The sequence below is a fragment of the Capricornis sumatraensis genome, chromosome 3, assembly GCF_032405125.1.
Source record: "Capricornis sumatraensis isolate serow.1 chromosome 3, serow.2, whole genome shotgun sequence".
NCBI lineage: Eukaryota > Metazoa > Chordata > Mammalia > Artiodactyla > Bovidae > Capricornis > Capricornis sumatraensis.
Window position 1 is genome coordinate 166,226,424 of NC_091071.1, and position 15,501 is coordinate 166,241,924.

At 46.9% G+C, this 15,501-nt stretch overlaps 1 protein-coding gene across 1 annotated transcript in view; it reads left to right on the top strand.

The window, feature by feature from the left end:
- Nucleotides 1-14,383: 14,383 nt before the first annotated feature.
- The window catches only part of SPOCD1 (SPOC domain containing 1), a 32,989-nt gene continuing 31,871 nt past the window's right edge, over nucleotides 14,384-15,501 (top strand). The window contains exon 1 of the mRNA XM_068968505.1: nucleotides 14,384-14,545. Coding sequence (XP_068824606.1) covers nucleotides 14,384-14,545 — 162 coding nt within the window. The remainder of the gene's footprint in view (nucleotides 14,546-15,501) is intronic.

The following is a 15,501-nucleotide window of genomic DNA, read 5'->3' on the forward strand; positions in this document are numbered from 1 at the left end:
GGCTTAGTAGTCTCTGGGCACTGACTCCCTTCCCCTCCTTGTGGTCCCACACGTCAAGTTCCCTCATCCCAGGCCCCTACCCACCGACCTCTTCCAAGGTCATGCTTCCTCCCGCTCCTTACCCCCCTCCCAGCTCAGTGACCCCATTTGCTTCCCCAGATGGCACGTGATCTGGGTTGTCTCTGTTCTCTTTTCCATCTATAGTTAACGCATAAACTCTGCCTCCAGCTTCCTTCAGGACCTTCCCTTTCGATTTTCAAGAACATTTTCTTCTCTCGGCAAAAGCAGTCTCTTGCAAATCAAAGGCTCTGCCTTTCAAACGTGTGGTTTCTGATGTGAGCTTCAGCAGACTATCTGGGAAGTTAAAAAACAATGACATCTGAATGTTGGCTGTTTCCTTCTCTTTGTATTCCTGCTATGAAAGCACTCATTCTCCTGGAGGTAAAGTGGGACCTCTGATTGACGTGAGGAAGTGGGGAAAATAAAAGAATAGTTATTTCGAGATGTGCTTGTGTTGCCTTCCTGCATGTCAATGACAGGTTTGTTTTCCAGGCTGTTACATGTCTTTTCACTTTGCTCCCATAGTCTTCTGTCATTCAGAAGTGAAATGTTTCTGTGTAGTCAAATCTATCCACCTCTTCCACTTTTCTTCCAATGGTTTATGAGGTTTGTGTTTTACATGTAGTTCTTTAAATCAAAGGTACTTGGTACATGTGTCTGGTGTGAGGTGGAGTTCAAATTTTGTGTTTTTCAAATTGGACAGTCATTTGTCCTCATGCCATTGATTAAATAGCCTGAATTTCCCCTATGGATTTGAAATGTTACACTTGTGATAGATAGTTAGAATTTCCCTTGTTTTATAAGTATTTTTATTTCTGGACTGGCAGTTGTCCCTTAGTTTTATTCATTAAATTTTTTTCTTGTGGGAGAAGGGAAGAGATGGGGAGTTATTGTTTAATAGGTACAGAGTCTCAATTTGAGATGATAAAATAATTCCAGAGATGGATGGTGGTGATGGCTGTATAACAATGTGACTGTACTTAATGCCACTAAACTATACACTTAAAAATGATTAAAATGATAAGTTTTATGTTATGTATATGTTACCACAGTAAAAAATCTAAAATTGTTTTTTATTTGTGTGTATTTTCTATATATCTTTTCTTCCAGTTTAACCTAAGAATTAGCTTGTCAAATTCCATTTAAAAAAAACTTCGATATTTTGATTAAAATTAGATGAAATTTATAGGTGACTTAGGGGGGAAGTGACATCTTTATAATACCGAGTCTTTCCATCCAGGGACACGATGTGTCTCTCCACTTATTCAGATCTCCTTTTATGTCCTTCAGTAAAGTTTTATAATTTCATTCACAGCAGCTTAGTCCCAGATATATAGTGGCTTTAGTTCCCGTTGTGAATGGAATCACGAGTGTAGCACAGGGCTGTCACTTAGGTCTATCCCCAGCCTAGCCCCTCAGATGAATGACGGGGTCCAAAAGACACATGAGGCAGGAAGTAAAAATTACACGATTCATTTCACCAAAAGCCTCTGCAATAGGCAACAGGCGAATTCAAGCGAGCTGAGCTGAAGAGACGGCAAGGGCAAGAGGATGGTCGACCTTCAGGATCAGAGAGACCCGACTTTGTCATCAAAAGGCCAGGAAGAGGGAGAAATGCAGAGGCTGGAGGTCAGCACTGATGCTCATCATTAATGCTGATATAGCTAAAATGCCTCTTTCACTTTGCAGAGCAGACTGTGACTTTGAAACCAGGAGACTTGAGTTTGAACCCTGACTGCTCCTCACTAACTGAGTGGCCTTGGGCCAGTTGCTTAGCTTCTCAGAAGCCTAGAGTCTTCATGAGCAAAATAAGTGTGAATGCTTCCCTGATGGCTCAGGTGGTAAAAAGTCCACTTACAATGCAGGACACCCAGGTTTGATCCCTGGGTCGGGAAGATCCCCTGGAGAAAGGAACGGCCATCCACTCCAGTATTCTTAACTGGAGAATCCCATGGACAGAGAAGCCTGGCAGGCTACAGTCCATGGGGTCACAACAAGTCGGACACTACTGAGCGACTAGCACTTTCACTTTACTAATTATATATTCAGCTGTTTAATTATTTGTCTGTCTCCCACTGGACTGTAATTCCACATGGGTAGGCTCCATCTCGAACTGCACATTCATAAATGTGCAGGGTTGCTGCTAGCCCGTCCAGTCCTCTCCAGGGAATTTGAAAAAGGCATCCTTTTGATGCCTGTGAGCTCACAGCTCTGTGAGCCCCTATCTTCGTGGCTGGGTGTATGTTGCATCTTGATCCCAGCTTGTCCTTGTCCTGGGTGCTCTTGTGCAGTGAGTCACCCTCCCTGTGTGTCACAGGTCTGGAACGTGGGATGCTCTCAAGAAATTTATTAAATAAGTTGAAGATTAGATGTGGGGTTTAGAGAAGGAGATGAGGAAGCCCCTGAGGGGTTCTTGTTTGTGTTCAAAAGAAGTTCTCTGCTTGCAGGTGCCCAATAACAAGGAATTGGCGAAGTGCTTTATTTCCTGTTGCAAGGGCTCAGGATGGCGTCTTCCAGCACCCAGCCTGGGACCTCTGCAGGAATGGGCCAATCTGATGACCTGGTGAGAGAGACTACCCAGGGCTTCTTTGTGTGAGGCCTAGGGAGCCTTCTAGAGGCAGCCTCCCCAGGGAGGAGGGAGCCTGACTTGGTAACAAAACCTTGAGCAACCCAGGGAAATCGAGATGAAAAGTAAGCGGGGAAGCTCTCTGTGGAGGGGAACAAAGTGGTGCCCTGAAGGCTGAGGAGGAGCCAGACACATGAAGAGCAGCGGAAAGCATTCTAGACACAAGGACAGTGTGTGCAAAAGTTTTGAGGCTGGGGAGAGGTTGCTTGGCCCTTTTGGGGAACTGAATGTTGGCCAGGGTTGCTGGCCCTCCATCTGTCTTTTCTTTTAAAAAAATTTTAATTTATTTATGGCTGTGCTGGGTCTTCCTTGCTGTGCGCAGGCTTTCTCTAGTTGCGGTGAGCAGGCTTCTCGTTGCAGTGGTCTCTCTTGTTGTGGAGTAAGAGCTCTAGGTGAGTGGGCTTCAGTAGTTGCAGAGTGTTGGCTCGGTAGTTGTGGCACACGGGCTTATATGTGGGATCTTCCTGGATCAGGGATTGAGCCTGTGTCCCCTGCATTGGCAGGAGCATTCTTTACCACTGAGCCACCAGGGAAGCTTTCCATCCATCTTTTCATAGAATCTTCACCAATCAGGTGCCTTTTGGAATGTCCTGCAACCATCCTCCTCTTTGTGAACTCTGTAAAGTTCAAATAACTGAGTCATACCCTGACTACACCACTGTCTCCCCAGCATGTCTTTTATCCCTGAGTACAGCCAGCCTAGGAGTTGATAGAGTTGTCCCGCTAAGCTAGAGAGGAACCCTAGCTCCACTGTGTATCGACTGGACTTTGTCAACCCTTCCTTCTCCATCTCAAAAATGGGGATAAGAAGACCAATCTTACCTAGTTGTTGGGAAAATTCTTAATAATAAGGGCAAGAACAAAGGAAAGATATTTTAAAACTCCAGGGAAAAGATAAAGATGCAAAATAAGGAAATATACAAGCACATTCCTTGTGCTTGAACAGTATTCAGATGTTTACAGTAATCCTTAAGTTTTTATTTTTCTTCTTTCTGTGCTGGCCAGAACTTCCAATGCAACACGGAACAAAAGCAGTAATAGTGGGCAATGTTGTATTGTTCCTGACTTTAGAAGAGATAGTTAGAATGTGCTCCATCCAGTATGAACACTAGCTTAAGAAACTGTGGGAATGGTGAAATCTGAGTCCTCACAGAACTGATCTCTTTCTTCTTGCAACTAAACAATGGTTTTCATGTTTTAACCACCCCAGGACTCCACATTGCCTAAGGCAGTAAAGTTTTTTTTTTTTTTTCCCCAAAAAACAGACCAGTGTTAAAGGCCTCTTACCCTTTCCCAATCTCAAATCTTCAGAGTTCACACATTCATTCCAAATGCCTGAACATCCTAGAACACACCCTTGATGGCATCTTGAATTATAATTTAGACTGTTTTTTTCTGTGCCTTTATGCCTGCCTGCCTTTGTATAATGATCTTCCCTCTGTCTGGGACACCCTCCCTTTCATGTACTCCCACTCATCTTTCCAAGGCCAGCTCACTTCTCCAAGGAGGCTCTCCTCCCACCCTCTCTAGCACTTAACATCAGACTCTTTTATGCACAAGGCTTACATGCATAAGACTCTGAGGCACAGGCCCCAACACATGCAAGAATCTTTAAGCATCTGTTGCACAAACACACGCGTGCTGAGTCACCTCAGTCGGTCCAACTCTTTGTGACTTGACCCCTGTGGACTGTAGCCCACCAGGCTCCTCTGTCCATGGAAGATTCTCCAGGCAAGAGTACTGGAGTGGGCTGCCTCCAGAGGATCTTCCCAACCCAGGGATCGAACCAGCGTCTCTTATGTCTCCTGCATTGGCAGGCAGGTTCTTTACCACTAGCGCCACCTGGGAAGCCTGTACAAACACATAAATGAACCCTAAGATTCTGGATCACCAAAAGGAAAAAAAAGTCCCCTTCTTCCAACAAATCTAGACGGCTTTGCTTCAGCCTCCAAACTCCCACATGTGTTTAAAAATGTTGTCTTCTGCCTTTATGCTGGCTCAACACTTCAGCTGAAAATAAAATTCCTGAGTCATACTTTCTCTCCTTGCTGACGTTGTAGGTGGTGCTCTATTGAATTCCAACACTGGATTCTGCCACCGAGTCAGAGGCCAGCCTTATTTCCCCACCTTGTAAGTGATTTGTTCCCTTTCATGGAGTTGCCCAAAGGATTCTTTCTGAACTTTGGAAATCCCACCACTTTCTTAGAATATATTTGGTATGGATCATTTTGAGTCAGTTTTCATGGGTCTCATTAACTTTTCAATGTCTCTTTTCCCCCTAAAATATGTTCTTGAACTGTATCTTGCAATAATATTGTTTGATGCCATTATTTTGGTTTACTTCTTCTGTTACATACATATGGCTTCTCTTTGTCATTTTATTTCATCAGTTAAACTTAAAAAAAAAAAAAACCTTTTCATTTCAGGTTTCTCACTTTAGAATTTCTCCTCCCTCTGTCCCTTACAGTGTTTCAGCAAAGCCTGTTCTCTTTTGTGTTACTTTCAGCTTGACTTCCATTTCTGCGACATTGTATGGGGTTGGCCAAAAAGTTATTCATAAGATATTATGAAAAAATTTGGATGAACTTTTTGGGCAATCCAATAGTATCCCTGAACCCTGACAGCTTATTTCCTTTTGTTACCATCTCACTCTGAAAAATGAATTCTCTACTTCCCCCTGAAGCTCTGTTCCAAGCTTCCTTGCTTTTATCTGCTTCCATTTCAGATTTCTCCTGGTTTCCTCAAAGATAGCCTTTGCTTCATTTTTCTCCTTCTTGTTGCTTTATGGCAGGAGAAGTGGGGAAGGACCAACTTTTTCAAATAGGGCATTCCAACTGCATCGTGAATAACTTCACTTCTCTCCTCTACAGTGATTGGCTGCTGAGCCTACAGGATTCACGGGATGAGCCTTTGTTAACCTCTCTGGCCTCATTTTCAATGTTCTCCACTCTGTCCACAGTGAACTCTTTGGTTTCATTTCCTTGAAAGCCCAGCATCTTTCCTTCTTCAAGACTTTGAATCATCCTTCTTTGCCTTTCCTCTGCCCTATCAAGTCTCCAGTGCTCAGCACCTTTCCTCCTGGTGCTCGGAGTCAGGACACTCCGTTATCTTCCCCCATGTTGCCCTAATACCGTTCAAGCAGTGACACAGGACACTTCAGTAGCCCACGAGGCTTTGTTCAGGGTGAAAGCACAATTCCTATTTGGCCTTTTGAAATTCTGACGTTAGTAATGGGGTCCCCATTGCAGGGGTAGCCAGAGTTCCTGGGATACCTTGGGTGGGAAGGAGGGTCTTAGTGAGGAAAGGCCAGGTGCCTCCCAGGGGTTTTTAATCCAGTGAAGAGGGACAGAAGAGTCAGCAAGGTTTTTTTCCTGATATTGTTTGGGCAAAACCATGGGCATCAGCCAGTGGCAGGGTGGGGCGCTGGTCCACAGAACTCTCGGAGGGACCAGGGCTAAGCTGCCTGAGACAGCTTCGGTTGTTCTTTTAATTGTGTTTTGATCGCACACATGACATTTAAACAGCACTAAAGGCAATGTTTAAAAAGAAAGAGAAGCCACTGGACCCCATCCATCTTACACATCTGATGTGCTGGAAAGAGGCCTGGGCTTGGAGTCCAGCACACCAGGCTTGGCAGCCTGCCGATTCCTGGCTGTGCCACCTTGGGCAGGATATTGGCCCTCTCTCTGCATTAGCTGCCTAAACTGTAAAGGGGAGCAACACCTTCCTCATGGGGATTATTTGAGGACAATTGGGGAAGTAAGTGAGATCAGGTTTGTGGGATTCCTTAGGCATAGTGTCTGGGGTCTGGTGGATACTCACTAAATTTTTTTCTTTTTTTCTAGGAAGGCAATGGTTTTCATTTTCTTTAAATTTTCAGAAAGCTTCTGCCAAGCTTTCATCAAGTCCATATGAACATTTTGCACTTGTGATCATGCTTGAAATTTAATTTTGCACTCTGCTTGTAAACTTACTGTTTCCTAAGCACTTGTTTCAACGTGTTCATGATTATTTCATGGTGGATGTGCCATTGAATCAATGTGTCATTATTTACGTAACCATTTTCCCACTTTTTTCAGTGGACATTTTTCAGTGTCAAAATAATTCCACCTCGAATTCTGTATTCTGCATTACTGTTGCTTTCGTTGGAATCTCATTTTTATTTCTCCTGCAGAAGGTTGACTATTCCTCCATGTTTACTTACTCCTCTATTTCCTCACCTGAATTGCCTGCTCGTGACCTTTGTCCAGATCTGTCTTAGCTACTCTGATATTTTTTATCGCTGTGTACGAAATCTTTACATAATGAAGGCACTAACTGTTTGCCATTTTCCCCGCTCTCTGGGTTCATTTCATTTTAGTTGTTTTCTAATAGAAAAACTTAGTGTTTCATCTATCAGTTTTTGTGTTTTTTAAAAGATCTTTGTTTATTTTATTTTTGGCTGCACTGGGCCCTATTGCCGCTCCCAGGCTTCCTCTAGTTGTGGAGAATGGGGGCTACTCTCTAATTGCGGTGCTTGGGTTCTCATTCGGTGGCTTCTCTCGTAGAGCACGGGCTCTGGGCGCCCTGGCTGCAGAAATGGTGGCATACGGGCTCAGTAGTTGTGGCGCACGGACTTAGCTGCCCTGTGGCATGTGGGATCTTCTGGGACCAGGGATCAAACTGGCATCCCCTGCATTTCAAGGTGGATTCTTAACTACTGGATCACCAGGAAAGCCTCCTTTGCGCTTGTGATTTCTTTGGTTGAGTTCATCAGTTACCCAACAAACACCACATGGTAGATGAACCGCATGGAAAGGTATGGGGCAAGGGAGGAAAAGTTACCCCAGTTCTTGATTTCCAGAAGGTCTCAGTTAAGTTGATGTTACAGGCATGAACACAGTCATGATGCTGCCTTATCATGAACAGGAAGGCTTGCACTAGTTCCAGCATCAGCAGTGGTCTGAGTTGTTTCTCTGCAACAGGCCCTGTTCTGAGAATTTGCTTTTACTCTCTCACTGAAGCAGCACAACTCTGAGACTTAAAAACTATTATTACCCCTTTTTATAGATGAGGAAAATGATCCTCAGAATGATTATAAGACTTACCTGAGCTCCAGCAGCTAGAAAGAGCTGAAGCCAGTATTTGAAATCAGCCACCCCACTCCAGTACTCTTGTCTGGAGAATCCCATGGGCGGAGGAGCCTGGTGGGCTGTGGTCCATGGGGTCGCTAAGAGTCGGACACGACTGAGCGACTTCACTCTCACTTTTCACTTTCATGCATTGGAGAAGGAAATGGCAACCCACTCCAGTATTCTTGCCTGGAGAATCCCAGGCAAGCCTGGGGGAGCCTGGTGGGCTGCCGTCTATGGGGTCGCACAGAGTCGGACACGACTGAAGTGATTTAGCAGCAGCAGCCAGGCTGTAAAGCTTGCCTTCTTAACCACTACCCCAGGGCATCCCCAGGGTGGTGACAGTGGTGATAATGGCAGTGGTAAGGGATGGGGCTGTAAATCAAAGAAGGCCTCCAGGAGGAGGTGAGATAAGACTGAGAAATGAGAGATGAAGACACCTTCACCATCAGGTAAGGGGCTGGGGAGGAATGCTGCTAAGCTGCTATGGAGAAGGCAATGGCAACCCACTCCAGTACTCTAGCCTGGAGAGTCCCATGGATGGGAGGAACGGGTATTCCACAAAGAAGGAGCAGCTCTGGGGCTTCCCTGGTGGCTCAGCGGTGAAGAATCTGTCTGGAGCCCGCAACTACTGAAGCCTGCGCACCCTAGAGCCCATGCTTCACAACAAGAGAAGCCACAGCAATGAGAAACCTTTGCACTGTAACTAGAGAAAAACCTGTGCAGCAACGAAGCCATGGCACAGTCAAAATTTAAATTATTTTTTAAAAAAGAAAAGGAGTAGCTTTCCCAAAAGCATGAAGCTGTACCCTTCCCCAACCAGAGACTGTAATTTGGCCAGTAGCCTCAAAGTACAGGTGTTCTTTCATTGCCCATACTTTATTTAATCTGTGTATTCTTCACAGGCTCCATGTTAGGTGTTAGAGATACAGAGGTGAACAAGACATTCAAGGAACTCAAACTGGGGCTCGGTAACAACCCAGAGGGAGGGGAGGTGGAAGGGATGTTCGAGTGAGAGGGGACATGGGTAAACGTATCGCTGATTCATGTTGATGTTTGCAAGAAATCAATGCAATACTGCAAAGCAATTATCCTTCAATTAAAAATAAATACATTAAATAATAAAAAAAAGCAAGACGTTCAAGATAATACCTGCTTCACGGAGCTTTTGCTCAAGGTAGGGGGAAGCAGATAAGAAGGATATACTGAAAGTTTATCATTCATTACTGACTAACAGTTAAAAACAATTCCTTTCTACATATTGACTAGCCTTTATATCTTAAGTTTCTCCTTCTCAAAGCAGAAGTCATCTCCCCTTGTAGGGTATAGGCATGTGATCTACTTTCCTCCAATCACACTCATCCTCCTGAGATATCAACCAGAAGATAGGCTGTGTGGGAGCAGCTGTGTGTGGGGCACACCTTTTGCTGGCCTGGATGGTGGCCAAGGCAGGACTGGTCCCGGGGTTTGCGATGGCAACAACAGTTCCCCCATCAGCTCAGTGCTGCTGTGTGCTTCTTGGAGATGCTCCTGAGCTGGATCTAGAGCTGAGTTCTCCATCGTCCAATGAGCCTAACATCCCTAATTAAATTCCCTTTCTACTTAAATTGGCCAGAGTGGACCCCATTGTCTGCAGGCAAGAGTGCTGTGAATATGCAGACAAACAAATAAATACACACACTAGGAAAACCAAGGGGTTTGCCCAGAGTTCCCCAGTGGTGGAGCTGAGATCTGAACCCAGGAGGTGAGGATCCAGAGGCAGCATCTCATCCTAGAAGCCGCTGGCTCAGTGCCCCTGCCTCGTGGTACCAGTCCTCCAGGTTTTCTGGCCTGAGAAGACCATCTAGTCTTCCCTCTTTTGTGCCGAAGAACACGATTTCCTTTCCTTTCAGGTGCACAGATTGCAGGTGGCTGGGAGGAAAACCTTTGCATGTGGTGCCCTGGCCCCGGGCTCTTGATCTCTTGCAGCAATCTCTGCACTATCCTCCTGCCCCAAGGACTGCTAGGTGATGGGATTGTGTATTTTTGTTAATGTTATCATAATTCAATTCTGTATCTATCCCAAGGTCAGAAATAAGGGAGGGGTACAGCCTGACTGGACTGTCCCAGAAAGGGAAGAAGGGGAGAAACAACGCAGGGTATATGGCCTGGGGGTTGTGGGCCATCCAAGTCCCGTATGTCTGTGTCTTTGTGAAGAAGGGGGGCTCACGCACACCACAACTAAAGAAAGCCTGTGAGCAAAAACGAAGACCTAGCACAGCCAAAAATAATAAATCAATCAATCAAAGAAGGCAGGCTCAGTGCCCCTGGAAGCCGGAGGCATGTCCTTGACCTCGCTATTAAGAGGACCACTGCAGGGACTTCCCTGGTGGTCCAGCGGCTAAGATTCTGCTCTCCCAATGCAGGGGCCCCAGGTTCAAACCTTGGTCAGGGCACTAGATCCCACATGTCACAACGAAGGAGCCTGTATGCCGAAATGAAGATTGAAGATGCTGTGTGCCTCAATGAAGACTTGGCGCAGCCAAAAAAAAAAAAAAAACATGAATAAACAAAACAATACCAAAACAAGACTACTACTACAGAAGGGAAAATGGGGGCTCCTGTCTGCAATGCAGGATCTGCTTTTGTTAAGTCAGCATCTTGTTCTGGGAGACAAGACAACTCGCCCGGAGCATAAACTGACAGCAGGGGAAGTCGATCACACACAAGTGGTCCCTTCACTGGCAGGATTTGCCTGTTAGCAGCAAAAGACAGGTGTTTTTCTGTTGGATGCATTTCTTTACATTTTCCAAGGCTGGTGGATCAATAGCTACAAATAGCTCAAATAAATTTCTGTCTCAGCTCCTTACAACTCTCAGGTGGGAAAATGCACCATTGGATAACTCAGGTTCCCGTCAGGTGCCACTGCTGTCAGCGGCTGCTGTCCCTGGCTTCTCTAGACCCATATGACAAGCCTTGTAGGCTCAAAACTACTGTGCCTGTCTCAGAGATATGGAAACTGAGGCTCAGACAGGGGAGTCATTACCCAAAGTCCTAGAGCTGGCAGTCATTGGCTTCAAGGCCTCTGTGTGTGGTAAGCTATGTTTTTACAGACCCCATGGACTGTAGCCTGCCAGGCTCGTCTCCAGGCAAGAATACTAGAGTCGGTTGCCATGCCCTCCTCCACTGATCTTCCCAAACCAGGGATTGAACCCAGGTCTCCCACATTGCAGGCAGATTCTTTACCATGAAAGCCCCCAGGGAAGCCCATTTGTTTTTACGAACTAGGTTATTACCATTGTCAGTTTCCCAGGCTAGCGCTAACAATGATTCTCAGAGACAGCAAGTTGTCATCCCAAGGTCACAGAGCCAGTAAATGGCAAGGCAGGAATTAGAAGCCAGCTTGTGGGACCGCAGAGCTCGCTACTAGGAGAGCTTGTCAGCCTGGGCTGGTCCAGCCTCCACAGGCCTGCCCTGGAAATAATGGAGAAAGGCCGGAGGCACTAAGATTTGTGTTTCTCTGAGCAGCCCCCAGAGGGAAAGGCAAGCTCCTTCTCCATCCGTGGTACCAAGGGCATCAATTCCCAGTTCTGGAAGGACCTACTCCCCAAGGCTGCAGTTCTATTTTTAGCCTTGAATCCATCAATAAGCAGAGCAGGCAACTCCTGGCTGCCTGATTTTAGTTAGAGAGAGACAGGGAGCATTTATTAAGCATTTTCTGTGTGCTGGCCATTATGCGAAATGCTTCATGTAGATCATCTACTGAAATCTTTACAACGTTCCTGTGAAATGACTATATTATTATCATCATTTTATGAGTAAGGAAAATGAGACTCAAGGAGGTTAGAGAATTTGCTCGAGGCTACACGGCTGATAAGCTGCAGAGCCAGGGTCCAAATGAAGATCACACGCAGTTCTGTGGGACTCTAAGTCCACACTCTTTCCAGCCTGGAAGAGCATTTTGGGCAGAGGGAACAACACAGGCAAAGGCAAGGACATTTGAAGTGCAAGGCCTGTTTGGGGAACAGTTAAGAGTCTGGTGGGATTTAGGTTGACAAGGAAGATGAGGCCAGGTCCTTAAGCAACACAGATTCTGTAAGATTGTCAATCCCAGGATGCGGAGTGGTTCTGGAATTCTGGTTTCTGGAAAGATTGTGAGTGGAAGAGTGATACTACCATGTCTGAGCTGTAGAGTAGACGATGGATTTGAAGGAGAGACTGTGGAGAGGAAGACAAAGGAAGATTCCCACTAGTAACAGTAGTAATAGCTTCCATTTATTGAGCACCTACTATGTATGTTAGGAGTATTAAATGCATTTAGTAAGTTACCACCTAATTCATGGATCAGGGGCTCATTCAGTGGTAGCTATTTGGAGGCTATTATTATCTGTCTTTTACAAATGAGAATACTGAGGCGTTGAGAGGTCAAGTGACTGCCCAGGGCCACTTGGATTGAAATCCGAGTCTGGTTGATTCCAAAGACCTTGATGGCTACCGTGACCAGATGGGAGGGCAGGTCATAAAAACAGTTTCCAGCAAAAGAACATTTATCTGACATTCAGGAATGAAGACGATAAGGTAGGTTGCAAAGATCATAGGGAAGCAGAATTTTTATTTTGTTTTGTTCTTTAAATATGTTTATTCACGCACACTGAGGAAAGCAATTACGTCACTATGGTCAACAAGCTTTTCTGGGGCCGAAACTGGGAGACAGACTCAGCCAGGGGAAAGGGCATTGTTTCTGCAGGGCAATGACTGGGGAGGCAGGAAAGGGCAGGGTCCCAAGTTCAGTTTGTCCAGCTACTCTGAGGTCTCTCATAGTCAGAGGCGTAGTAGCAAGTGGCTGGGGCGAGTGAAAAAGCGGGGTGGGATCATTCTGAGTCTCAGCCGCATCTGATAACTGACATCAAAAGTCTCCAAGGAGGTAGAAAATATACCTGCCCCCTGACACACACACACACACACACACACACACACACACACACACACACAATAATGGGGGTGTGTCAAATGTCAAAGGGACACAGGAGCCAATTGAAAGAGCTGCCAGTGACCAAAACTGGAACAGTTTGAGCAACAAAAGAAAATAAAGTAGCATTGGATTACAACCCATAGCACACAATAAATACCCATGAGTTCTTACTGATTACAAATCATGATTGAATAAATGATATAAATAAATGATTATGGAGAGAAAAACCTCCCATGCAGAATTCCAAATAATTTATGTAGACATTCTGCCCTCAAGGAGTAGAGCATAACTCCCCACTGTTTACGTGTGGGTTGCACACAGTGGCTGCCTTCTTAAGAGTACCGGGGGTAGGAGGGGGGTAGGGGAGGTGTGGCGAAGCCTTGCCAGTGGAGAAACTTGACAAATGCGACCTCAGCCAGGTGACGAAGGTCGGCAATGATAAGCAGTCACGTTGATATGATGTGTGTGTGCATCAGCAGCCTTGGGCAAGGTGCCAGTAGCTTTGCATAAACACAAGCATGTCCACCTGCAGTGGCCATGGCCCTGGTTTATCGTTGGCTGTGTCTGTCCACGACCCTGCAGGCTGAGGATCAGGAGCCTTGGAGCGTCTGACCAGCGATCGCCTCTGCTGCTAGGAGCTCAGAGGCACAGGAAATCCAGAACCTTCGGCCTCGGCCCGGAACTTAGAGGGGCAGCCAGGTTCAGGAACATCTTAGGAGGGCTCAGTCAGAGGTCCGGCAGTGCCCAGCAACCTTGGCGAGGATTGCAGAGTTCACAGTGTACAGGGCATGACCTTGAGCCAGAGAGGAGGTCCCAGGGGCTGGGGTCGCAGCAGCTGGCAGCCTCAGCAAAGTCCCATGGTGCCTGTCCTCAGATGAGTCCGTGCCTCGGGACACAGAGCTGACGCCTTGTGTTCCAGAGTCTCTTGCCTGGGGCCCAGAGGGTTTGCTTCTGGTTTCCAGTTCTTAAGTCAACAACTCGTCCTTCAGCAAATCGAGGAAGCTGGGAGGAGGTACTGCGATGGTGAGCCAGAGGCCTGTGCAGGCCAGGTTTAGTGGAGGGGGACGGCACGGTGACCTCTGAGCGAGCCGCCCCACTGACTTCTGCTGCTGCTGGCTGGTGGAAGCCAGCCTGGGACTGACCGTGCAGGCGGTGCCTCTGGGGAAGCTTGGTTCCCAGGGACATCTGTTCTCCCGTCATGAGTTTACCTCCCTTCTTTCCCTGGGTCCCACAGATTGAGAAGCCAGAATTGAAGAAAATGCACAAAGGTATCCATGGAAAAGAAACTTTGTCCTCTCTGCCCCTCCCCAGCAGCTGGAGAAGCTGACTGACAAAAATCAGCCCATCTCAGGGAGTCAAGACTGAGACCTTCCCGCTAGTTGAATTTGTAGTAGCCTCTGGTGTGGTGGCCAGAGGGGTATGGGACAGTCAAAGCCCAGCCTGTCGAGTAATTGACTGGAGGGAATCCTGCCAGCGGAGAGCTGCCTGGTGCCTGGGGAAGGTCCCCAGCCCTGGAACTGCTAGGAGAAGCAGAGGGAGAGGTGGGGCTGGTAGACCTTATGGCTGATGAGAGGTAGGGTTGACTTCTAGGTTTCTGCCTGGGAGGACTTGGTGGATGGACCTCAGGACACGGAGATGGAGATGCAGGAGGAGGGGCAGGTGGGGCAGGAAGCCAGCTTGGGCCACACCGGCTGGCTGCAGGCTGGGAGCGGAGATGGCACCTCTTGGGCCAGGAAGACAAAGCCCTTTGTGTTGGGGTTCCACATCCACTCACTCAGCTGGTGCCCAGCCAGGAAGGCCCAGCCCCCAAGCCCTCAATCAGCGGCAGTTTCCCTGCCAAACATACAGCACCAAGGTCTCCCCCATCAGCACGCTGCCTCTCCCTGGTTCTCAGGAGCCCCTTTGCTTCTCCCCGGCTGGGCTCCCGGCCTTAGCTCTCCCCATCCCTCTTCCTTCCTCGGAGGCAGGAAATTTCTGCCCTTGCAGCCCACTTGGCCGAGGGTCATCTCCCAGCTTCCAAACCTAGTTTGGGCCTCAGACATTTGGGGAGAAGGAAGGGAGGGAAAGAACCACTGAGCATTGAGTGGCTACCGGTCTAGGTGCTCCGTGACTCTCATACCTCTCTGATAAGTGTGTTGTCACCCTTTCAAATGGCAGTCCTGGGATTTGAACCTATGTCTGTTCAGCTTTAAAGTGAGTGCTCTTTGCACAAAAGGAGAGAGCTGTAATGCCCATATGCTCTCAACACTGAGCTAGCTCTTGCTCCTGTGTCTCCATCATCCCCTCTTCCCTGGCTCCTTCTCATTTGGCCATAAACTCAATGCTCCTTTTCCTGGAAGTCCTCTCCCCTTGACCTTGCAGTCCTCCCCTTCCTTTTGCTAGCAAACCTCCTACTTCATTCCCTTCTGTCATTCCCATGCTAGAGTCACCAATGCCCCTGGGCTCCATGTTAGGCTCTTTCTTGTTATTTTTCATTACGGCTTTTTACAGGAAATTGAATATATTTCCCTGTGCTATACAGCAGTGGCTTGTTGTCTCTTTATTTTATGTATAGTAGTTTGTATCTGCTAATCCCAAACTCCTAATTTATCCCCCACCACCCTCTTCCCCTTTGATAACCAAAAGTTTGTTTTCTCTCTGTGTGTGAGAGTCTGTTTCATAAATAAGTTCATTCGTGTCATACTTCAGATTCCACATGTGTAACACGATGGGCCCTTCCTTATTTAGTCTTTATATTTCCATGTTTGGACTTC